General features: G+C 35.6%; 1 protein-coding gene across 1 annotated transcript in view; it reads left to right on the top strand.

Annotated features, from left to right (window-relative positions):
* The window catches only part of TXNDC16 (thioredoxin domain containing 16), a 78158-nt gene extending 53806 nt beyond the window's left edge, over positions 1-24352 (top strand). Inside the window, exons 16-20 of the mRNA XM_037054312.1 lie at positions 4219-4303; positions 6182-6320; positions 14737-14897; positions 17560-17750; positions 22546-24352. Coding sequence (XP_036910207.1) covers positions 4219-4303; positions 6182-6320; positions 14737-14897; positions 17560-17750; positions 22546-22811 — 842 coding nt within the window. The 3' untranslated portion in view covers positions 22812-24352. The remainder of the gene's footprint in view (positions 1-4218; positions 4304-6181; positions 6321-14736; positions 14898-17559; positions 17751-22545) is intronic.
* Positions 24353-26609: the final 2257 nt, after the last annotated feature.

Genomic DNA, 26609 nt, shown 5'->3' with positions numbered 1-26609 from the left:
CTGTATACGTCTTTGGTTTTATGTTCCCTAGGGCTAAAGATGTTTTCTGAAAAAACAAATGAAACCTATTGGAATCTGTACAATTGAAGACCATTTCAATGATTTTGAGTCCCTCTTGCAGAAGATGAGGATGCTTTTAATTTCTTCTGTGGTCTTTTTCTCTATATCAGCCTCCATGCTCATATTATAGGCTCAGATTATCATTATTGATGAGTTTTTATTTCTTTACGTATTACTCTTTTAGAAATATTTATAAAAATAATAGTATGTTATTATTTGGTTGCCATTGATTAGTTGCCTTCTTGTACATCCCTAACAGGGGATCATACCTGCAACCTGGGTATGTGTTCTGACCAGGAATCAAGCCCATGACCTTTCAGACTATGGGATGAAGCTCCAACTGAGCCACACTAGTTAGGGTTATTTATTTATTTATTGAGAGGGAGAGGGAGGGAGGGAATGAGAATAGAGAGAAACAGAAACATCAGTCTGTTGTTCCACTTATTTCTGCACTCATTGGTTGATTCTTGTTTGTGTCCTCACTGGGGATCAAACTTGCAACCTTGGCATACGGGGATGACGCTCTAACCAACTGAACTATTTGTCCAGGACTTTTCAGTAACTTTAAAAGAAAGGGTACCTACACATAGGGAATTTTTTCTGATCCATAGTACTGCTTAGAACGTTATTCTCTTGTCTTTGCATATGGATGGCCTCTTGGCTGGGTCATGAAATCCTTAGCCTTAGTGTTTTCCTCACATACATTTATCATTTATTTAGTGAGTCTTCCCCCTTACTCCTCTTTCATTTAAAATGTATTTCAAATTGTGAATGAAATCTTTTAAGGATATTTGTATGGGAAGAGGATTCCCATGTTTCGCATTATATTTGTATATGATACTATTAATTACTTACTAAATTTTGCTTTGTGCACATGTCTGTCTAGTACTTATTCCCCTCCAGTTTGACTTCAAATTCTTTTAAATTAAAAGCCAAAAGAACTTATGACAAAGAAATGATAAGAATGTTAATGTGTGTGTTGTGGCTTACCATGTTGAAAGCAAAATCCTAGAGGGCATAGCTTTATAGTTTGTGTTTTCTTTATGAAGAATTGTGAAGTGAATGAGTCTGTGTTTTATTTCTTCATTTTTCCTTTTCTAATGTTTTTGCCCCCACTGTTGACTTTGTCTCCTGCCTACCTCAGGTGCCTGGTGCCCTGAAGTTCTCATTTATTACTTCCATTGGGCCTCCTTCCAAAAGAGTTAGTCTTCAGATAATAAAAAGCACAAATACAATAAAATCATTAAAAGCATAAGAGTTAAGCAGTAAAAGTGTAGGGGATAATTGTGTAGAACATCTAAGAAAACACTGCAGCTGATCATAAAACTTAACCCTCAACAATCTGGTAGCAGAAACAGTAAGGTGAAATTTTTGCCATTTCCTCAAGTTAGGGTGTTGATTCATCCATAGAGAAAACTTTTTCTTGATTGTAAATGCTGAGAGGAATTTTTCATTTATACACATAAGATCACTGTAAGGAACCGTGTACTTGATTGCATTTCTATACAAGTGATGATGATAATTTATATGTAATTATATCTCAAAAAAGTCAAAAGTGTATTGTTAAATTATATACAAGTAGTTCTGGTGTGCCAGAATGATGTGATCTGGATGTGATAACTTTGTTACTATTTCACTGGATTGATTATTTTCAGTCTTTTCAGTCAGGTATTCATTCCTTTTCTTCTTCTTCTTTTTAACTTACAAAAGTCAACTACTGACATTTTCTGAGCACTAATTTTGTATCAGATATTAATTTGTTGTTTATATAGATTCTAATGATTTGAAGACTAAAATGATGTGAATTTCCATGAGGGCGAAATTTCTCTCTTGCCAGGTCCCTTTACTGGAAAGATGCTATTTTTTTCCTTTGCAGATAATAAGTATCTTATGGGGATATAATTTAAAACTCTGTAAATGTCCTATTTTTCATTATAATTTTGCACTTCAGTTTTAGGATTGAAAGTGCTATTACTGTGATTGTTCCCAAGTGGAAAATTTCTAACTCCATTATTCTTTTTACATTTATTAGGTGAAAGAGCTTTCCCTTCTCATTTATCAGTGTGGGCACCTGAGTTATTTTATTTAACGGTTTATAATCATTTACTGTCATTAGTTTGCTCGAATTTGGTCAGTAGGAGCCCCTTCAGTCTGACTCGTGCCTTTCTGGCATGTCTCCATTGTGCTTTGAGTATGTCCTTTTGGCACAGTGTGTTCCCAGCCCCATTTTTGGAATCGGCCATTTCTCCAAGGAGTCCAGGTTCCTGTTAGAGGAACATTGAATTTAGAAATCAAAATCTAGCTGTCAGGAGTGCTTTTACTTACTGGAGTGTTCTTCTCAACTCTTGCTGACAGAGTTAAAATATGTATGTGTATAAATATAGCTAGTCAGTAAAGTGTAACAGTGCAAAAAAGCAGCATTGCTAAATTATTTATTTTATGCAATTAAAATGTGTTTACAGTTAAACAAGTAAATATTGTAGGTCACCACAATATTACATCTCAAATATATTTATAGTAGTTAAAATGTTTTATTTAGGTAACTAATTACTTCCTTATATTTGGAGTTGCCATATACTCTGATATATGTGCAGTTTTCACCACGGAGGAGTAAATGTCTGGTTTTAAACATTCAGAGGAAAGTTTACACTCTGACTTGTGGAAATGGATGTATAGCTGAGGTCTATATTCTCAATTGCTCCAATAAACAAGAAACTTAAGATTTGTGAAGAAATGAATTCATAAAGTGCCTTTCAAGAAATATATTTATGAGCAGAGAGGCTTCTGTTGTGGAAATTACATGGGAACATTAGTATAATTTCCCAGTGTTACTTTTCAAAAGAGAAAAGAGGAAACTTAAACAGTTCCATTATATCATTGCTTTAGGTAATGATCAGTTAATGACCAGAATTCATTCTTGTTTTCTCTTAGAATAGCAGTATAGTCAGTCACTCAGTCCTTTCTAGTTGTTTAGTTTTCTTATGAAGCTTTTCTACATGGTGTAGTACAGGCTGAAGGAAATATTTTAATGGATTATTAGTCCTTGTTAAAATTGTGATTGTAAGTGAGCTCTCAATGCTCTCTATTGGCTGACTGTGCTGCTCTACAAGACAGCGTTTTCCTACGAGACAGTGTTTCTAAATCTTGTGGAAAGTATGCATCATTTTTTAAAGAAAATGATCTTGTGGTTAACTGATGTTAACAGTGTTGGTGCTTATATCCTGAATATAGTGTTGTATGCTAAGGTACAGATCTTTTGAGTTCAGCATATCCAACTTGCTAGGTGCTTTATGACTCAAATCTTTCATTGTTGTTTTGCATTTGAACTACTCTGAACTAAATGATAGTAGCAGGCTGAGCTATCATTTGGCCTCCATTTGGAAAGAATATGTCACTTGTGTAAGTCCACCTCCACTCTTTAGTTTACAACTTTAGTTTCTCATTAGTTTACAACTTTTTAATTCAGACTTGCTTCTTGGTTATCAGATACTCATTAACATGATCCAGAATATGCTGTTATTTATGAAAATATATTCAGAAATCTATAGACATAATAGCTTTAATTTTAAATAGCCTAACAAATAAGAAAAAACAAATTAATCAAGGTTTAAAAATAACAAAGATTACAGAAAATACAGGAAATAAAAAAAGACACAAATCCCCCCCTAATTGCAGAACTCTAACACAGATTCTGTTAAGAGGACTACAATTTCCAGTCTCCTATTACTGGTTATGCAAATAGGTTCTTTTAGATTGTGTGATTATAATGGATAATGTGTATATTGTTTCACATATTTGCTTCTATTCCCTGGCTATGTACAGGGTAGCTGTCTCTGTTTATTCTGCTTTAGGAATATATTGAAAAAAGCAAAAAATATTTATCCAGTAAATTTGTATGATTAGAATGCTATAAATCTTATAAATTTAGAGTACATTTTTTAGAGAATCATTGTTGCATTGCATCAATTTACATTTCTGTAATCAAATGTCATAAAACAGTACACATTTATTTTAGAACTACTAAGTTATATGAGGTCTACATTCAAATATTTATAATTAATGAATAACAAATCACTGTCATTTATAAATCTGTTCATCAGTTGAATAGCACACATACTTTTAAAGATTTCATTTTTTGTCTCATCTGTGTATTTTTAGCAAAAGAACATTTCACTGAAGCAGGAAAATTGCTTAAAGGATATGTTACCACTGGAATTTATTCTGAAGAAGATGTTTTGATACTGTAAGTTTATTGGTGTTCTAATTTTAGGGAGGAAGAAGCTTGCAAAATTATACATTGCTTGTCTTTACACAGTTGACGAAGAAGATAGGGCAGCAACACAACAGTTTTTAATTTTCTTCTAGGAAGATATGGGAAGTACCACCTGGCTATTTAGAATTTTTAGGTATTCTTTTACTTCAGGCTAGCTCCCCCAAAGGGGCAGCCTTGGATTCATATTATTTCATCTTCCTATAAAAAACTTTTCTCTTTGGGTTCAATTACCTGCAGTTTTGATTCTTTAGAGTTGTCATATTTTTTAGCGTGGAGGATTTTACTTCCTGGGTGTCTGGATTTTGATTTGCCTCCAAGATATTTATAAAAATCAAAGTTTTTCCAGATTTCTTTCACAGTTTTAATTGATGGAACTATACCTGATAGTTCTACCTGATTTTAAATTACTGTTAACATACTCTAATAGTGGCTTTTTAAAGCCACTTAAGTTGCTCTATTTGTAGAATTCGGGGCTTCTGTGAACTACCAAATATATTATTAGCTGCTGCAGAATGAAGGACTGAAGTGAAAATTTAGGGGTTATCACATTCTGCATAATGGCTCATTTTCAGGTGCAAGTGACGTTGTTAAGCCCAGTGGTTTATCTTTCTTAACTTCTGACTGTAATATTTCTAATAGTGGTTTCTGAACTTAAATTTTTTATGCTGAACACTGGTGACATATGCTCTTGATGATCAAGCTCCTGTTCTACCCATGAAATCAGTAATTTTTTAAAAGTGCTGAACTCCACCTGGCTGGCATAGCTCAGTGGATTGAGCGCGGGCCTGTGAACCACACAATCACAGTTCAATTCCCAGTCAGGGCACATGCCTGGGTTGCAGGCCAGTTCCCAGTAGGGGACACACCAGAGGCAACCATACATTGATATTTCTCTCCCTCTCTCCTTCCCTTCCCCTCTAAAGAGAAATAAATAAATAAATATAAAAAATAAATAAATAAAAAGTGCTGAACTTCAGATCTTTAGGAAATATGAGACCTGTTCACCTGACACATATAAAGTTACCCACGGTCTTCTCTGCTTTCTTTGTGCGTTTAACTATGGTCCAAAAAGCAAGGTGAGTCATTTTCAGGGTATGTTTTGTTTATAATCCACTGGTCAAACAAGAGGGTTTTGCAGGTGATCTGAAAACAGGCCTCTCTACCAGTGCTCATAGTGTTATAATGCCTATACTTTGTTTTAACATGAATTAAGTTTTTACACAGTATGAATGCGACTATATCACTGGTAATTTCACACAAAATATTTGTTCCTGTTACGTTTAGTTTAGCAAAAGTAGTGACAGGAGGGAGCAAGCTTGAGCTCTGTTTCAATGGAGAAAGCACAGACTGTATCTGGAGTACCTCAGCTTGAATTCTCTCTCAGCTGTTTATCACTCTCTGAGTCCTGGTTTCCTCTTCTGTAAGATGGAGGTGGTAGTGGCTACTTTATAGGGCTGTTCTTAGGGTTAAATGAAAATATAACTAAAAGCACTTGTCATAGTGCCTACAAATAGTAGGTTTCTAATGAATGCCCATCTCCATGCTTAGCATATGGTGAATAGTTCAGAAAGTTGAGAACTATTCAGTGTGTTCCTAATCCTATTTAGACATTATCTTGGTGAGTAAATTGTCTAGAAAAAAATCTGGGTAGATTATTTTCTGTTTCTTTTAATGTAGGTTGTCAAGGCTACAGAAGATATATTTCTATGTAAATTTTGTTCATTTTTTCCTTGGTAATACAGGGCTTCCCATTTGTTGCCTTTCATGTAGCCTCTTGGCCTCATTGTTTATGTTTTTGATGACTTACTATAGTTTAGTTGAAAAATTTAAATACATCTTTCTCCATAGGTCAAATAAATATACTGCAACTCTTCCAGCCCTGCTGCTTGCCAGACACAGAGAAGGCAAAGTAGAGAGCATTCCATTAGCTAACACCCATGTGCAAGAAATGGTTCAAATAATAACAAATGCATTACTGGAAACATTTGTGAGTATATTTTGTAATAAGGATGTTATTTGAAATAAGGATATCTAAATCAGTTAAAGGTAGTTTATTTTAATCTGTGATTTTCCAGCTTTCATTGGCATAGGGCATGGTGTTTGTGAGCTGAAGATTCATTGGGTTGCTCTGTTTTCTTATTTAGTCATTATGCATAAGCTTCTCTAGTCTACTGCCAGAAGTTTACATGCCTTTGGATTATTTTTATTGCTGAGACTAGTGTGGCTGATGGCCAGTTGAAGTACTTAATCTAGGTTCAAACTTGGCATAAAGCAAATGGAGTCAGTCTTCTCAATTTCAGATCCCTGCTTGATTCCTCACCAGCAGTATGTTAACTTCTTGCTGTCTCACTTTTCAAAGTGTAAAATGTAGGTGATAGTAGTGCTGCAGAGTGTTATTGTAAGAAATGAGATTTGTATTCAGTGTTTGGCCCCTGGTAAACATTCAGCTAATGTTTTTATTATTTATTCAGTTTTAGATCAATATACCAATTTATGAACAAAGGCCTTTTTCAATGCTTTGTATAATAGTGGATTCAGGGGCTCAAGATGTAATCTGCATTTCTTGATTTCACTTGTTTTGTATTTATATGAAATGTAACTAGATTATTATAAGTTTATGCCTTTCTCCAATCATAAATTAACATAAGGCACACTTCTATCAGATATGAATACTGAACAAATATCTTGTTTTTAGTTGTCATGATGATCTAAATAACATTACATTTCAGGATAAAATAAATGACTGTAGTTTTAATTATTAAATCTTTTTGTCACCTTAGTTATGTTCCTCACTGCTCTGCTCTCCTTCAATTAAAGTTAAAGGTTATAGTTAATTAAAGTATTAATATTTTAAGATGTAGTTTTCTAAATTATTTACTAAAGTTACAGTTTTTTGTTTAATAACATGTTGTTAAATATTTCTTTAGCAAATACATCATATAATATTGTTGGGATTATTATAAGCCCTTAACTGTTTTTTTCCAGATAATATAAAAAAACTATAAAGAAGAAAATTAGAATCAACCTCTTTAACCAAGTTTAAATTTGGGGATATATTACCCCAACCTTCAAAAAATTACGTGTGTGTGTGTATTTATATAAATAAATATATATATATTATTTAAATAAATAAATATATATTTATTTATTTTTAGAGAGAAGGGAAGGAGAAGGCGAAAGAGAAGGAGAGAAAGATCAATGTGTGAGTGATACATTAATTGGTTGCCTCTCACATGCCCCCAGCTGGGGACCCGGCCTGCACCCAGCCATGTGCCCTGACTGGGAATTGAACTGGGGACCTTTCACTTTGTAGGCTGGTACTCAATCCACTGGGCCATACCAGTCAGGGCAGCCATATTGGTTTTTTAATATTCTGTCATATTAAAAACAATTTATTTAATTAGTTTTCTATTGAGGAATATTTAAGTTGTTTTTAATTTGTTGTTTTACTCAGGGATCATCCTTATAGATAATGTTTAGGTGTTTCCGTGATTACATACTTATGGTGAATTCCTAGAATTTTAATTGCTATTATAAAGGATAGTCACATTTTTTAAGGCTTCTGATACTTACTGTTTTGCCTGACAGAAGATTCATGTCATTTTGCTCTTTTTGCCTAACTGATAGATAAAAATTAGTATCTTTTTTTTCTTTAAGATTATAATCATTAAGGCAGAGAAACTTAGGGAAAACTTAACTATCAAAATCTGTTTATAGTTTAGGCAAACATGATAAGCAATGTGGCTGTGTTTCAGTACAATGTTTTGGTTTGTAGTGTTGTACTAAATACTTGAAAAGCTATAATAAAAATTATTTTGCTTTTAGTTTATGACCTTTCCATAAATTAAAAAGCCCTCAAATGGTTATTAAATTTCCTAAAGTTTCTCTGTATTGGAGGTTGAAGTCTGAAGCATGTAGTGACTGCAATAGCTAGCAAGAAGTAAGCTCATCTTTTGGCCTGCACTAAGGTACTAGAAAGACTGTGGTTCTTTCATCTGGATAGGAAAGAGTGGGTGACCATAGGGTAAAAATTTTTATATGGCAGCAAATTTTTGTATTAGTGGATCTGTTGAAAATTAACTCAAGTAAATAATGCCCCAAAATGAAATACACCATAATGATATAAGTAGTGGTATATTCCAGACTGTCACACTTAGAACTACTTGTTAGGAAATGTGTTTGGTACATAACTCCAATACATTAAGTTCCTTTGTATGCTTTTACTATGAATAAGAATACCACAGACTTCCAGTCAAGATGGAGGCATAGATAAACATAGCTCATCTCCTCACACAACCACAGTAAAAATTACAACTTAACTACAAAACAGCTATCACCCAGAGACATCAAAAAATCAAGCTGTATGGAAGCCTGACAAGCAAGGAATTAAAGAAGTCACATTCATCCAGACAGGTAGGAGGGGCGGAGATGCAGAATATGAGGTCCCACACCTACATGTGGTGGATAAAAATTGGAGGGATACCTCAGGAATGGGGGATCCCAGCCCCATACCAGACCACCTAGCCCAGGGTCACAATAGCAGGGTGACAATACCAGGAAGATAATCCCCGTAACTTCTGGCAGTCAAAACCAATGGGAGTTGGGGGTGGGAGAAACTGCAGTATTCTCAGGTTTCTCCTCTTAAGGGGCGTGCAATGGACTTGGGACTTACGCAGACTCACTCCCTCTGGGCTCCAGCACTGGGGTAGCAGCAGGAAGGATGCCAGTGGCATATTGGGAGAAACTAAAGTGTCTGGCATTGGGGTGACTGCCAGGGGATAGGTTCCTCACAGACAAAACTCCAGAGGCTAGGCAGTGACCATTGTGCATTTTCTGAGCCCTCCCACAAAGAGCCACAGAGTGGTAACACCATACTGGAGAATCCAGCAACCTGGTTCTCACAGGTGACCCCACCTAGGCAATTACTCAAGGCTCTACCCTATCCAACTTAATGGTGCACTTTTTACAATAGGCCATGCTACTGAGACAGGGAGTCAAAGCAGTCCTACCTAATATGTAGAAACAGACAAGGGGAGCTATCAAAATGAGGAGACAAAGACATGTGGCCCAAATGAAAGAACAAAATAAAATTTCAGAAAAAGAACTAGACAAAAAGGAGATAAGCAATCCATCAGAGGCAGAGTTCAAAATACTGGTTATTAGGAGGCTCAAGGACCTCAGTGTGTACTTAAACAGCATAAAAGCGACCTAGACAGAAGTGAGGTTACACTATGTGAAAAAAAATTTACAGTACCAATAGTGGAGTGCATAAAGTCAAGAATCAAACCAATTATTTGGAATGTAAGGAAGAAAAAAAAACATTTAATCAGAACAGCAAGAAGAAAAAAGAATACAAAAAAATGAGAATAGGCTAAGGAGCCTCTGGGACAACTTAAGATGTACCAACATTTGAATCATAGGGGTGACAGAAGTAGAAGAGAAAGCAACAATTTGAAAATTTATTTGAAAAAATAAAGAAAACTTCCCTAATTTGGTGAACGAAAAAGACATACAAGTGCAGGAAGCACAAAGAGAGACCCACACAAGATGGATGCAAAGAGACCCCACTCTAAGACACATCATAATTAAAATGCCAAAGGTTAAAGGTGAAGAGAATCTTAAAAGCAGCAAGAGAAAAGCTGTTAGTCACCTACAGGGGAGTTCCCATGAGACTGTCAGCTGATTTCTCAAAAGAAACTTTGCTGGCAAGAAGGGATTGGCAAGAAATATTCAAAGTCATGAAAAGCAGGCCTCTATACCCAAGATTGCTCTACCCAGCAAAGTTATCATTTAGAATTTAAGGGCAGATAAAGTGCTTTCCCAGACAAGGTAAAGCTAAAGGAGTTCATCATCACCAAGCCATTTTTATATGAAATGTTAAAGAGACTTATTTAAGAAAAAGAAGATCAAAACTATGAACATTAAAATGGCAGTAAATTCACAACTATCAACAACTGAATCTAAGAAAACTAAGGGAACAACCAGAACAGAAACAGAATCATAGATATGGAGACCATTTGGGGGGTTATTAGTTTGGAGGGGGAAAGAGGGGAATGGGGGAAAGGTGCGGGGTTAAGAAGTACAAATTTGTAGGTGTAGAATAGACAGGGGCATTTTGAGAACAGAATAGGAAATGTAATAGCCAAAGAACTTACATGCAAGACCCATAGACATGAACTAAGGAGGCAATTGCCGGAGGGAATGAGGAGTGCTAGGTGGAGAGGGGTAAAGGGGGAAAAATTGGGACAACTGTAATAGCATAATCAATAAAATATATTTAAAAGAAGAATGCTGGAACCCATACAATTATAGCCTCTTATATACTCAAAGAGCTAAAGGTTACCTTCCAGTTACCACATTTGATGACCTTTTCTGTTTCTCCTTAGCTTCTCAGCAATAAAAACTGTTAACCGTGAAAAAAAAGAGAGCAATGGGAAAGGTACAGGGCATGGGAAAAAATACAAAACTGTTAACTCTGCTATTTTAAAAATTCTCTTTTCCTCTGGCTTCTGTAATTCAGTCCTCCCCAGATACTCCTTCAACCCTCTGGCCACTCCTGAAGTACATCCTCAACCTTTTCTTCTTCTTTGCTGTTTTCATTCTTTGGGAAATTTTATTTATACAGTTAAATTCTACCATCATTATGCCAGCTGATGATTCCTAAATCTGAGTTTCTAACCTTAACTTCTAAACTCACAGAACTCTGTTTTTCTTTCCTGACATGGAAAGAGCAGAGCCCATCACTGGTCTGTCTCTCATACATTCCTATTGGAGTCACCCATCCTTCTAAAACAGGCCTAACCATTTTACTCATTTGATATAAAATCTTCTCAGTATTCCCAGAAGCTAGCATACCTATACAGTGATTCTCCCATCTCGTCTGACAGCTACATTTGCTGGGGGCAGGGAAAGTGCCTTATTTCTTTTTAATTCTGTACCCAGCATAATATCTTGAACTTTGTAGTTGTCAATAAATGTTTGAATTGAACAGTGGTGGCTTCTTGTCACCTGATGTTTGAATCTGCTCATTGTAAAGCCTGCTAGCTTAATAAAATCTGTCAGTTTTAGGAAGGGCATATAACTCATGTAGAAGATTAAAGATGATAGTTAACACAAAGACAGCATAGGGGAATTTGGAGAAGAAGGGATCTAAGACAAGGGTCATAGAAGGAGAAGGTGTGCAATAGGATTTTGAGTGTGAAAGGGAAAGAATTTGAAGGGAAAAAAAAGAATTGGCAAAGGAAAGTGCCTTTGAAAACATAATAGGGAAAAGTATATACCAGATTTTGATGTTTGAGGATAATGAACCATTACTGTGTTCAGAAATGGTTGGCACCATGAAAAATATAAAATTGTTCATTTGAATTTCTAGTGTGATCAAATGAAATGTGCAGGTGATGAGCAGGATGCCTGGACACTAGTTTCAATTCTTCCTATTAGCTGTGTGACTTTAGCAAGTCAGTTTCTCTTCATTGATTTCTTCATTTGTCAGCAGGTCATTATTTATCTGATAGAGGATGATTTAATCTAGTTCAGGTGGATCCAGATGATGGAATAATAGATATGGAACTAAATATCAAAAATGGTAAAGGCGTTAATATTTTAGGTCATTGCTATTTTTAAAAAAAATATATTTTATTAATTATGTTATTACAGTTGTCTCTTTTTCCCCCTTCATTCCCCTCCACCCTGCACACCTTCTCCTACCCACATTCCGCCCCCCTTTAGTTCATGTTCATGTGTCTTAAGTTCTTCAGCTTCTACATTTCCCATATTATTCTTGCCTCCCCCCTGTCTATTTTCTACCTACCATCTATGCTACTTATTCTCTTTAACTTCCTGCCCCTCTCCTTCTCCCACTCCCCTGTTGCTAACCCTTCATGTGATCTCCATTTCTGTGGTTCTGCTTCTGTTCAAGTTGTTTCCTTAGTTTGTTTCTGTTTTTGTTTTAGGTGTAGTTGTTAATAATAGTGAGTTGCTGTCATTTTACTATACATGCTTTTTATTTTGTTTTTCCTAGAGAAGTCCCTTTAACATCTCATAGAAAAAGGGCTTGGTGATGATGAATTCCTTGAACTTGACTTTATCTGAGAAGCACTTTATCTGTCCTTCCATTCTAAATGAAAGCTTTGCTGGATAAAGCAATCTTGGCTGTAGGTCTTTGGATTTCATGACTTGCAATACTTCTTTCCAGCTCCTTCTTGCCTGTAAGGCCTCTTTTGAGAAATCCACTGACAGTCTGATGGGCACTCCTTTGGAAGTGACTGTCCCCTTATCTCTTGCTGCTTCTAGGATTCTCTCCTTCATTTTAGTCTTGGCTAATGTAATTATGATGTGCCTTGGTGTGTTCCTTCTTGGGTCCAACTTCTTTGGGACTCTCTGAGTTTCCTGGACTTGCTGGAAGTCTATTTCCTTTGCCAGACTGGGGAAGTTCTCCTTTATTATTTGTTAAAATAAGTTTTCCACTTGTTGCTCTTCCTCTTCCCCTTCTGGGACCCCTATAATTTGGATGTGAAACATTTGAAGATGTCCTGGAGATTCCTAAGCCTCCCTCATTTTTTTTTGAATTCTTGTTTCTTCATTCTTTTCTATTTGGTTGTTTCTTTCTTCCTTCTGGTGATTTGAGCCCCAGTTTTCTTCCCATCACTATTGGTTCCCTGTGCATTTTTCTTCATTTCACTTAGTGTAGCCTTCATTTTTTCATCTAATTTGCAACCAAATTCAACCAATTCTGTGAGCATCCTGGTCACCAGTGCTTTGAACTGTGCATCTGATAGGTTGGCTATCCCCTCATCGTTTAGTTGTATTTGCTCTGGAGCTTTGATCTGTTCTTCCGTTTGGGCCATTTTTTTTGTCTTGTTGTGCCTGTTATGCATGACTTAACCAGGGTGGGGCAACCCAGTTGCTGGTTTATGATGCTTTATGTGGGGGCAGATCCAAGAGGGAACAATGGTGCTTGCTCCACTCTCTGTCAGATTTCAGTCCCTTCTACCACTTCCCCCAAACAAACTGGGCCTTTCTGGTGCTGATTCTTGGGTTGGTGGGTTTCTGTACATTCTAGGACCCTGTGGGTCTCTTCAATGTGTGACTGCTGAGTCAGCCAGCCTCCTTGTGCACTGTGTCTGGCTTCACAATTGCTGTGTTGCTGGAGTCTGCCCGTTGCCACCCTGTGCCCAGGGTCTGCCACCTGCTGCCTGCACCCCCAGGGTCCACCTGCTGCAGTCTTGCACACCCAGGGTTTGTCGGCTGCTGTTTTTCGTGCCTGGTGCCACCACTTTTTTTGCTGCAACCTGCTTTTTTTGCTGTGACCCCTCTCTGTTGGACTCTGACTCCACTCCCTCCTACCAATCTGAATGAATGTGTCTATTTTATTTCCTTGGTTGTCAGACTTCCATATAGTTCAATTTTCTGTCAGTTCTAGTTGTTAATTTTGTTTCTAAATTGTTGTCCTTATTTTGGTTGTGTGAGGAGGCACAGTGTGTCAACCTACGCCTCCATCTTGGATGGAAGTCAGTCATTGCTATTTATAATCTTAAATATGTTAACATTGTTTGATGCTCTTATTCTTATTAATGATAAGAGCATCTTATCATTAATGATAATTCTTATTAATGATACATTGCCCTTTATTTTTTAAAAAAGTTTTAAATTGTATTTATTTATTTACCTTTAGAGGGGAAGGGAAGGAGAGAAGGAGAGAAATATCACTGTATGGTTGCCTCTCGTGAGTCCCCTGCTGGTAACTAGCCTGCAACCCAGGCATGTGCCCTGACTGGGAATTGAACTGCGATCATGTTATTCACAGGCCCGCGCTCAATCCACTGAGCTACACCAGCCAGGGCTATACATTGCCCTTTAAAAGTATATAAAATGATATTCTCTTATAATTAATAAAGAATAAGAGAGTATATTTCATCTTACAAGCTTTTGTTATTTTAAAGCCCAAATAAATGAGACTGCTTTTTATTTTAGTATATTTTTGATTATTTTAATTATGCTGTGAAGTCATAATATTGAAACAAAATAAGATCTTTTTAAATAACCATAAATGTTAAATGATTATACCTTTAAAGCTCAGTTTATATTTTTTCAAAAATTTTATGTTAAAGAAAAATGTAACAAGAATTTTATTTGTCGATAAAACTCAGCATTGTAAAATAGGATACTCTTTTAAGTTAGTTTATTTTCAAATTCTAATAGTAGTTTTGTTTTGAATATAACTTTGTTACTATAAAGTGGGATTAAATAAAAAGTACTCTTGAAATTTATAGGTATTAGTCATAATAGCAAATCACTTAAATGGTAAATGTTTGGATTATATCTGAAAAACTAAAATTGTAAGAGTGATTTGAACATTATTTTCTGCTTATACATTGTCATTCTCCTTGTTCTTTTCTTAACAGCCAGAAATCACTGTGGAAAACCTTCCCACTTACTTAAGGCTTCAGAAACCATTGCTTATTTTATTCAGTGATGGCATTGTAAACCCTCTGTATCCAGCAGCAGTGTTGGCAGTGGTGAAGGAGAAACACCTGGATTCAGTTATCCCCTGCTGGTTAAATCTGTAAGTGTATTTTTATCTTTTAATATTTGCAAGGTAAAAAATGTATAATTATTACATTTATTAGGAAATAAAACTCTCTGGCTCTACTTTTGGAGTTAATATTTTGAGACCAGTGTATATATCATAATATTTTAGTATCTCTTAGATGCTCTAAAATGACCTTGTTTCTAATTTAATTCTATTCTATAATAATTTTTGTGTATTTTTCAGCTTTATTTAGGTATGATTGACAAAATTGTAACATTCAAATTTACATTATGATGATTTGATATATGTATACATTGTGGAAGGATTCCTCCATCTAGTTAATTAATTCATTCATCACCTCTCCTATTTATACACACACACACACATACACACACACACACAAATGGGGGGGAGGGAAAGAACATTTAAGTTCCATTCTCCTAGCAAATTTCTATTATACAATATAGTGTTGTCAACTATAGTCATCGGATTAGATATTAGACCTTCAGACCCTATTACAGCTGAGTGTTTACCCTTTCCCACCAGCCTCTCCCTATTTTCCCAAACCTTGGTCGCTGGCAACCTGCTGTTCCTATGAGTTTGACTTCTTACAACCCCACATATAAGTGGTACCGTGTAGTGTTTGTGTTTCTCTGATTTATTTAATTTAGCATAATACCCTCAAGTTCCATCCATGTTGTAGCAAACGGCAAGATTTCCTTCTTTTTCATGGCTGAGTAGCACACATTTCATGGCACACATTATGTGTGTGCATATGTGTATGTGTATGTGTAAGTACTTGAACACATCCACACACGTTTATTCATTCATAGTGCTGCACTGAATATGGAGATATCTCTTTGGTGCCATGCTTTTATTATTTTTTTGGATAACTACCCAGAACTGGATTGCTTGCTGGATCATAGGATAGTTCTAGTTTTTCAATTAATCTATTTTTAATTATTTGAGGGACCTTCATACTGTGCCATTTCACCAACTTACATTCCTACCAACAGTGCATAAGGGTTCCCTTTTCTCTATATCCTCACCAAGACTTGTTATCTCTTGTCTTTTTGATAATAGCCATCCTAACAGGTGGAAGGTGATAGGTCATCATGGCTTTGATTTGCATTGCCCTGATGATTGGTGATGTTGAGCGTCTTTTCATGTACCCTTTGACCTCTGTGTGTCTTCTTTGCAAAAATGTTTAATCAATTCTGCCCATTATTAAATTGGATTGTTTGGGGGTTCTTTGGTTATGTTGTATGAGTTTTTCAGTTATTTTGGATCTTACTCCAAAATATCTTACCATATGTGTTCTACAAATATTTTCTCCTATCCTGAAGGTTCCCTTTTCATTTTGTTGGTTTCCTGTGCTGTGCAGAAGCTTTTTTTGATGTAGTCCTGCTTGTTTATTTTTGTTTATGTTGCCTTTGCTTTTGTTGTTATACAGTAAATTTTTAAAAACAATAATTTTTCTGATTTTAAAAGCAATTGATGTCCATTGAGAAAATGTTGGCAAATACAGAAATATAAACACTGTGGTATTTGGCATTTTTCTTCAGTTTCTTTTTTTTACTGCTATATTTTTGAAATGCAGCCCAAAAGTTACAGAAGTTTTCGGTGCATTCACAAATAGTATTTCCTGGTGTGTGTCCTAGATGGCATGTGTGACATTAAATGTTTGTGAATACAGTTCACATATATACACACTATCCATTCTTCAAATTCATTTGATAAAAGACATTTTATTTTTGTCTCATTTGAAAAATTACAAAAATGGGGCACTGTACATTTTTGCTGTTGAAGAGTTCTCTATACTACAACCTACTGCTGGAGACAGATTTTTTTAGGTAATTATTCCTTTGAGTATCTTAGAGTACAGGAGTATTTTTTATTATCTAGAATGTGCTATATTAGGAAAACTATTTTAAACTTACGGTTTCCTTGTATAAATATAATTTAAAAATCTTTTTAATTTAAAGTTAATCTTCTTTTTTCCTGAGGAAGGACACTTTTATCTGGAAAAAGAAGTATTTATTACAAGTATCCTGGTATTTTATAGTTTGTAACCATATAATTTTTCAACTGCTGTGATGAGATACTTGGCTAAACTTGAGAAGGAATCTATTGATTACGTTAAGTTGAAATTGTCAAATCTTTGGACTATGCCTGTTTTTTATTAAAACTCTCATTAAGTCCTGACTGGTGTGCTAAACTGATTGGGCGTCGTCCCACAAAGTGCAAGGTTGCTGGTTTGATTCCTATCAGGGCACGTACCTAGGCTGTGGGTTTGGTCCTCAGTCAGGGGTTAGAGGGTGTGTGAGAGGCAACAGATGGATGTTTCTCTCTCTCTTTCTCTGTCCCTCCCCCTCTCTTTAAAAAAAAGGAAAAAGAAAAGAAAACAATGCCCCATATTAAAAGAAAGTTTTTAAGGCTCTGATTACTAATAACATAGTTACAGACCTCATGGTTTTTAGGACATCTTTTCATAAAATAAATTTACTGTGTTGATACTATACTTAAAGATTAATATTTGGGGGATGGGCTGGGATGGAGGAAAAAATAGAAAACTGTACTGAACAGCAATTAAAATAAAATATTTTAAAAAGTTAATATTCTACAAATTATTATTTTCATTGTAGTGTTATAGAAAGAAATTTTATTTAGCATGTTCAATTGCTGTCTTTTGTAGAAAGAACACTCCTGTGGGGAGAAGAATCTTGCAAGCGTATTTTGATGTTTTACCTCCCCTTCCTCTTCTTACTGTGGTGAATCTGCATTCAGGTGGCCAAGTATTTGCATTTCCTTCAGACCAGGCTATAACTGAACAAAACCTTCTATTGTGGCTTAAGAAATTAGAATCAGGACTAGAACATCCTATCAGTAAGTTTTCTCTTTTGTTTAATGTACATAATTATGTATTTTGTTTTATAGATTTTTAAACCTGGATGGTAGCTAATGAACACTAGAATTAGTTGAATTGTAATGTTTGTAAGTTTCCTAAATATTATTAATATGCTGATAGCATGGGACAATCTTCTAAGTAGTGGTAGGTATTGTTACCCACAAAAATTAAGTATGTTTGTATTAAATTTAATAGTAATAGGTAACATTTTTTGAGTGCTTACTAGATGTCTAGCACAATGCTGTTATTTAAGTGTATTGTCTTAGCTCATTTAATTCTCACAAGTCATATGAAGTATTATTATCTGTAAAAGAGTTAAGTAACTAGTTAAAAGTCAATATAATTAACTAGTAAATGAGTAAGCTTGGATTCCACCTGGATCTCTTACATTCCTGGACCACAAGAAAATAGATGTTGGCTTAGGATTTATGATGCTGGTTTATGACATGAGATAGTTTCTACTTGTCTAAAATGTGAATTTATACTTGTGGGATGGACATATATCTTAATTTATATAAAATTATGGCAACAACAGGACTGTTGCTATAATTTAAATAAGTTAACTTGTAATAACGTAGATCATTAGTATATTGGGAAAATAGTGTGAAATTTGCTGTAATGAAAGGTTTCCTAAGGTACTATCCAAGGATTTTGTTATTATGTATCAGACATTATAATAGTATTTTGGCACCACTCCATGATAGGATCCTAAAATAAGGGGTGTGTCTGTATATGTGAATATATATGTATATGTGTATATGCACAAAGTTGTGGTATACAGACTCCAGTGTTGTGTAGTCTCTCAGCCAGCATGCATAGTGTAAATATACTGTTGTGCATATTTGTTTATATTTAATTAGGTACTTGAATTTATTTTGTGTCAGCCATTGTAGCACACCTGTTCTTCCCAAGTGGCCTGCTTCATTTCTGTTAAATTAGGTAGTTTAACTAAATTACTACGTCCAAATATCCTGTAGATGGTTTTTATGTTGAAATATAATTCACATACCATAAAATTCCCCCTTTAAAAGCCTACAATTCATTGGTTTTTAGTATATTTGCAAGGCTGTGCAAACATTATTACTGTTGAATCCTATACTATTTTTATTACTCCAGAAAGAAATCCTGGACCCATTAGCACTCACTCCCCATTCTTCTCTCCTCCGACTTCCTGACAACCACTAATTTGTCTTTATGGATTTGCCTGACCTGGACATTTCATATAAATGAAATCACCATAGGTTTTCAAGGATCATCCATGTTATACATGAATCAAGAGTTCATTCCTTTTTATGGATGAAATATTCCATTGTATGGATATATGCCCTTTTGTTAGGGCATTTGGGTTGTATTCAGCTTTTGAATATTATGAATGATGCTGTTCTGAGTTGACGTATGTGTTTTATACCTGTCTGATACTCAGGTGCCTTCTGATGTTACCACACTGTCTTCAATACTGCAGCTTTGAAGTAGGTTTTAAATTGGGAGATTTGATTCCTCCAACTTTGTTCTGCATTTCCACAATCATTCGGCTATGCTGGGTAGTTTTAGATGATATTTTAAAGTCAATTTCCTGAGATAACTTTAGTTTTAATATTTTTGTAGGAAATATAAAACATTCATTAAATTGTCTTGTGTAAGTCATAATCTAGAAGGAGGCCTTTATGTGGTTATTACTCATTTCTGACTTATTCATTGTACCTGCAGAGTATAGGGGTCCTTTCCACGGTAGCTCTTGAACTCTTCTGGTAGTCTGTGCTCACTTCTCAGTCTACATTGCTATTGCAAAAAATCAGAGGACTGTTGTCATACAGCTACCAGGACACTGAGGCCCCATGGACTCTGACTGAGTCATATAGGATTTTAAAAAAAAATTGTGGACATACTTTATTTTTATTTTTAATTTTTAAATTATTTATTTACTTATATTTAGAAAGAGGGGAAGGGAAGGAGAAAGAGAGGGAGAGAAACATCTATGTGTGGTTGCCTCTCACATGCAACCCTGACTTGGGACCCAGACTGCAACCCAAGCATGTGTCCTGCCTGGGAATCAAATAAGTGACCCTTGGTTTGCAGGCTGGCACTCAATCCTCTGAGCCACGCCAGCCAGGGCAGTCAAATAGGATTATATGTAGCTAGGGCCAGGGTACCTCACAAATGGAATTGCTTTAAAAAAAGAGGTGATTTTTTTGTTTTTTTCTCTTTAAGATTTTATTTATTTATTTTTAGAGGTGAAGGGTGGGAGAGAGGGAGAAAAACATCAATGTGTGGTTGCCTCTTGCATGCTACCAATGGGGACCTGGCCCACAACCCAGGCATGTGCCCTGACTGGGAATCAAACTGGTGACCCTTTGATTCACAGGGTAGTGCTCAATCCTCTGAGCCACACCAGCCAGGGGAAGTGGTGATATTTAAAAACACACAAACCTGAGCTTATGATGAAGCTTCCTTAATTACTGTGTGTCTGTAGGCAAGTCCTCTTTTTTTTCCTCTAAAACTATAAAATGAGATTAATAATTCCTACTTTATGTCAAAAAATTATTTTAAAAAATCATATAAAATTATGTGTGCAAAAGCACTTTGTAAAGTATAAAATTTAAAGTATTACCACAATTCATGTAAAGATCCTTTCCTACAAAGAGCCTACCCAAGGGGCTTTGATTCCTCAATTCAAGTCATTACCAAGAAGAAAGACTCAGATTTATTCTTCTAAGTTTCCCGAGAGACTGGTGTATCTCCCATTGCAATTTTGTTCGTGAATGCCTTTGCCAACTTACTCTTTGGGGGGTTTCCATTATTTCTTTGTCTCAGTGCTCCAATTATTAAGTTACTCCTGCAGCCTCCGCAGCAGGAAGAAGCAAAATGAGCCATATCGTCTGTACTGAGTCCTGTCTTCTGTGCTGCCAGGAACTGCCCTCACCACTCTCTGGGAGCAGGGGTCTGGGCGGGGCAGGGGGTCTTGCAGCTACTCTTGGAGCAGCCTGAATCTGTAAAGATGCCACTGGTGTCTGCCTCCCCTTGCTTGCTGCATGTCTTAGTTTCTGTGAAATTGAGACCACTGGTTGCTTCTATTTGAAATTAACACTTCGGTCAAGTTCTCTAACCTTTTTAGGCCTTGGTTTCCTCATCTATAAAATTGGGATATTAATTGTCCTTACCTCATGGAGTTTGTAAGGATCAAATGGATAATGTCTGATATATAGTAAATGCTCAGTAAATGTCAGGCTATTACTGTCACTTCTAATTTAATAATAATGTACCTATTATCCATATATAATGAGAGTACAGTTTTATTTACAAGTGAAAGTATTAACACCTTTGCATTGTCCCCTCAGCAAATAATTAGCAAAATTGTGATACCCACTTTTAGGCATTTTATTTTCATTTCAGACCACTAAGGTACAGTGTTTACTTTTTAAAATACTGCTAAATATGTGCTATGCTTTAAGTTGAACTTTTCATAAAGATACTTTAATATCTTTAATAAAGATACTGTATTTGCATATTGCAAACTACAGTTATTCTTCCTTCCTAATCATTATATTCAAGAAAACAGTATTATCTGTCACTTTTATATCTGCTAACCTGGCAACAGTAATTTGAAACATCTATTACAGGGGTAGCCTACACTTAATATCCCGCTGATGGTCCAGGTTCTAGGATTTTATGTAATTCAGTGAGTAAAAAAATTATATGTCAGTGAGTATAGACACACTTAATGTGCATTTGTGCAGCTTTAATCTACTCTAGGAACTTAGAATTTAAGTAAATTTTCTAAGCTTTTAAAGATATTTAGTTGATTTATGAGAAATGCTTAAGTTTGTATTTTATGGACTTTTTTTTCAGGTACCACTTCATTTTTTCATGTAACATTATATCACTGAAATTTATTTTTAAAAGGTTTCCTTGGCATAACTCCTTATATCATTTATGTCTCAAAAATATTTTAAATGGGCAACTAAACTCTAAAATTCTTTTGTAAAATTGGTCTACTAAATGGAGAAAAGTTAGCTAATTTATCTCATACAAATGTTAAAATATATATTGTCATCACATTAAGCCTAAATCAGTTTTCTTTTTCTGATGACCAATGTTTTAAAGTAGTGTTAAAGCTCATTGCTATGAAGCCCACCTAAGAAATTATTCAGTCTGTATCTGTTTATAATACAGTTGACTCCATAGCAATTTTTAATTATCCCCATCTGTAATTATTTTTATAACATGAACTTGTTTTCATGAAGTGTGTACAACAGATTTAAAAGTGTCAAAAGCAGAAAATGCTTTAAAATGTTAGGAAATACTTGTCTAGATAATAAGTAAATATGTATGGGCCAAAACGTTTTTTGTTTTTTGTGGTTTTTTTGAGTGATTCGTAAGAAGCAGTCCCAGTGTTCTGGGAGAAAGACAGCGGCAGGGAGGGAAGCAGGAAACTTTCTCATTTTAACTTACACCTGTTTGTGTGGTAATCTCGTAAACATAGTGGTGTCTTCTGAAACCTCAGTAAGATTAATTGGCAGGAGACCTTTTGCTTTCTTCCTATTTATACTACTTTTATTTGGAGTATAATAGCTTACAAATATAAAAATAAAAATAATAATGAGAAATACATCAAGTTTTGTAAACAATGTAGTAAAAAATAGTTTTGCTTAATAAAATGGATAAAGTCTTCCTTTCTACTCGTATGTATTTCTAAATAAAACATTTTCTAGTACATTTATGGGATGATTTTTCTTATCTGTTCATCTTTAACCCTTGTTTGCATCTTTTTTCTAGCAATTTTACCTGCTCAGGAATGGAAGCCTCCTCTTCCCGCGTACAATTTTCTGCGTATGATGGATGCTGCTGCAGTGTCTCAGCCTCCCGCTAGGAAAGATCCTGAGTGTAGGAAAGAAACTGATGTTCAGGAGAGCAATAAAGAACAACATGAAGATAAATCAGCAGTAAGGAAAGAGCCGATTAAAATGAGAATAAAGAACTGGGAGAGGAGGAATGTATTTAAAGCAGAAAAGTCATTTAGGCATGATAATAAAGAGTTATGATGCTCAGAAGTGAGCTAATTTAATAAGGCTGTGGAAAGCTTTCCAAAGTCTTCTTGACTTGATAGACTTAAGAATTTTTTTTCATTAAAAAACAATACTAAATTATTTAAGGCTTCTAAGCAAGTACTTTTCAACAGAAATATAATGTGAGCCATGTATGTAATTTAGAATTTTCTAGTAGCCACAGGTGAAATTAATTTTAATAATATATTTCACAAAGTATACCCCAAATAGTTCAGTTTACATAAAATTAAATATTTTATATTTTTTTCATATCAAGTGCATATTTTATACTTACTGCACATCTCACTTTGGAGTAGCCACATTTCAAGTGCTCAGCAGCAACGTGTGGCGAGTAACTACTGTATTGGACAGCTCAGCTCTGGACAGAAACTGCTATAATTAACTTACTTTAGTTCTAGCCTCTTACATTTTGAACTAAAATATAAATGTAACTCTAGTTTAATCACAGATGACTCCACAATGGAATCATATAACTAGCAGTTGTATTTGTTTGCTATCATGATGTTAAAATTAGTGTTTCTTCTCCGGGGAGCAGTTTTGCCCCTAGGGGATTTTTGGCAACGTCAAGAGACATTTTTGATTTAGGGGTGTTACCAACATCTAGTGAGTAGCGGCCAGGGATGCCGCTAAACACCCTGTAACACATTGGACAGCCTCCCACAGCAAGGGCTTATCCTGTCCACGTGTCAGTAATGCCAAGGTTGAGTAACCCTGTGTTAAACTAGCCAATGGCAGAGTGGGCTGCTTGAAATTTCTGGTTCTACTCAGTCTTTCAAAAAATCTTGGATATTAAATATTGGGTGGTCTAATCTTGATTACTATCTGGACACAACCTTATCTTTTGTTATAAATTCTTTCTATAACATTTTTAAAAAGTAATAGATAACCCTAACAAAGACTCAGAGTGAGATATATTATACATATCACAATATAATATATATTGTGTTAGTATATTATATATTCTATATGGAGAGAATCACATTATATAATAGAGTATATGACAATTATATATAATAATTCTCATGTATAAAATGTATATGTAAAAGAGAATATTAAACCTTTTATTTCTATAAGTCATATTGCTAAATTTGGTTGATAAGAATTACTGTTCTGTCATTCTCCTCAAAAAAAAAGAGAGAGAGGTTCCCTCTTCTGAATCATGTGTGAAATCTGCCTTTGTACGCTTTGGACAAACCAGTTGATCTCCCTGGGCCATCGGGCCTCTTTTATATAACAACAGGGCAAGATTAACCAAAAATTTTTTTCATTCAGACAACACGTGTCGTGCTTATCTGTTTGTAGCAGTTGTTTGTTTCATTTTTGCTCTGTGTGTTTTTTGAGATTTGTTGAGACCATCCTATGTTCTGCTTCTCTGTACTTCTTGTTATATCTACTTGGTATATCTTGTACTTGAAATTTTCTCCACATATGGTTTGCCTAGTACAAATCACTTTCATAACTGGAATGAAAAAATTATAAAGAGCTAAATTTCAATAAATGCATATGTTTCATTGTAACATAGGTCATTTGTTACTCTAGTACCCCGTCCCTCCCTCCCCTGATTTTTCTCATCCCATGTAATGTGTATTATTTTAGTTCAATCTCATTTTTTAATTATTACTGTTTATTTTATTACTGTTATTCCAATTTTTACCCCTTTGCCTTCTTCTGCCCAACCCAGCCCACCCCCACTCCCACAGTCAGTCCCCATACTGTTGTTCGTGTCCATGGCTCATTCATACGTGTTCTTTGGCTAATCCCTCCCCCTTCTTTCCACCATTACTCTTCACCCCCCTGTTTTTATTTCTAACATGGGAGATATGAGAGTGAACTCTAGATATAGCTTGTAGGGGTAAAACATTGTCAGCCTAACCATTAGAAAATGCTAATTAACTATAAGCACAAAGAAACATGAAATGAATTAGTCATTGTACAATTTTGACAGTTATTAATACATGTTTTTTTAAATAATTTTTAAAAAGTATCTGGATTTCAGGCTTCAAAGGTTTCTTTGGCCTCGGTCATGGCCTCTACTGGAACTACATTCTCTGTTTCAGTTGGGTTTCCTTGGTTTCAAGCAACACAAATTCAACCCTGGTTAACTTAAGCAAATTGGAATACAGTCATCCCTTGGTATCTGAGAGGGATTGGTTCTAGGATCCCCTCCCCTTGGATACCAAAATCCGAGGATGCTGAAGTCCTGTGTATACAATGACATAGTTAACTGTACATAATTTGCATATACGCTATAGCCGGGTATGCCTACACATCACTTCATTCATGTGCGTTCAGCATAGTGCTTGGCATGTGGCAAAGACAAGTGTTGTTTTTTGGGACTTTCTGGGTTTTTAAGAAAATATTTTTGATCCGTGGTTGGTTGATTCCATGGATGCAAAATCCATGGATATGGAGGGCTGACTGTTTTGGGTAATTCACAGAGTTAGAAGAAAAGTTACACAAAAATAGGAATTAAGAAAAGGTAGGAAACAAGGATTGATGTGTCAAGAATTAACAGCTCAGTGTTGAATTAGTTCTAAATATTTCTGTAATCTTTCATGATTCAGGGAATCCTCTCATTTTTGAGAGTTTCAAGAGCCCTCTCTACCCTGAAGTGGTTGTAGTTTTGCTCTGTGTCCCCAGACCCTCTGTAAGACTTGTTTGCCGTGCATACATTCATTTTACATAACATCTCATCTGAGTCAGATCCTTTCACTCTCTCCTGCCTCAACTGCTGGAAGATAAACATCCTGGGTCCATTGCTTCCAGCCATTGTGTTGAAATTTTCCCTCAGCTGTTTCCCCGAAATTCCTGGAGTTTACTCCCCAAGCTATGCTTCTTTAAAAAACTAATTAAACATGTTTATATGCTGAACAATAAGAGTTTGCAGGTCAGTAAGTGCTCGTCTTTGGTAATAGAAAGTTGTCAAATAGGTATACCTCAGGACCTGTTTCCACTTAACATGTAGAAACCTGCAAGAGCATATAACTCTCATCTTAACAACAAGAAAAAAGTCATAACTTTTCTTACACGCATCAGAGAAGGCATCCAAAGGAACTGAAATCCAGAGTGACAAGTTCTGTGGAGGAAAGACAAGACAAATGAACTGCTTCACCTTTGTCAGAGAATCAGAGGCTGTGAGTAAAGCAAGTAAGAAAAAATTATCAAGAATTTGAAAGAGTTTAAAATTTTACCCTACCTGCAAATTCTCTCAGCTTGCCAGTTTCCTGAATCTGAGTCAGAGGACTTGGTGACACCCTGAAAATGCTGTTACAGCGATGAACAATTTGTGCTGGTTCTCTGACTCCCATCCTACTGTGGGTTGCATTATAGGGAAGGAGCCCTGAGCTCAGGGAACCTAAATATCTGGTAATGGGTGTTAAGCACACCTACCCTTTGCTCTGAAGGGAGACACATTTGTTATTGTGGAGAGGAATCAAACCTGTCTTCTAGAGTGAGATGCTATTTTCTCAGGCCGAAAAGATCGTCCAGAACAAAGGCAGTCAGTGCCTTTATTCACAAATCATGCCAGGCACATAAGAGACCCAGGAAGAATTGTCTCCCAACAGTAATCAGCTAAAATTCTAAATAATTCTTTAATCTGTGGACTAAAATATTAGCTGAGAAGAAGTGGGAACCCTGACACAACAGTAGTTCTCCTTCACTGAGGAGTTCCTTTCCCCCAGTATCCACTGGGTGCTAATGGGAGAGATTGGGACAGGAGCCTGGTGAGAAGAAGCCCCTAGGTGACACAGACATGCAGGTAGTGGTTGATAG

The sequence above is a fragment of the Sturnira hondurensis genome, unplaced genomic scaffold (assembly GCF_014824575.4).
Source record: "Sturnira hondurensis isolate 20B ecotype Veracruz unplaced genomic scaffold, ASM1482457v3 Scaffold0008196, whole genome shotgun sequence".
NCBI lineage: Eukaryota > Metazoa > Chordata > Mammalia > Chiroptera > Phyllostomidae > Sturnira > Sturnira hondurensis.
The sequence above is the reverse complement of the archived record's forward strand: the minus strand, read 5'-3'. Positions and strand labels throughout refer to the sequence as shown.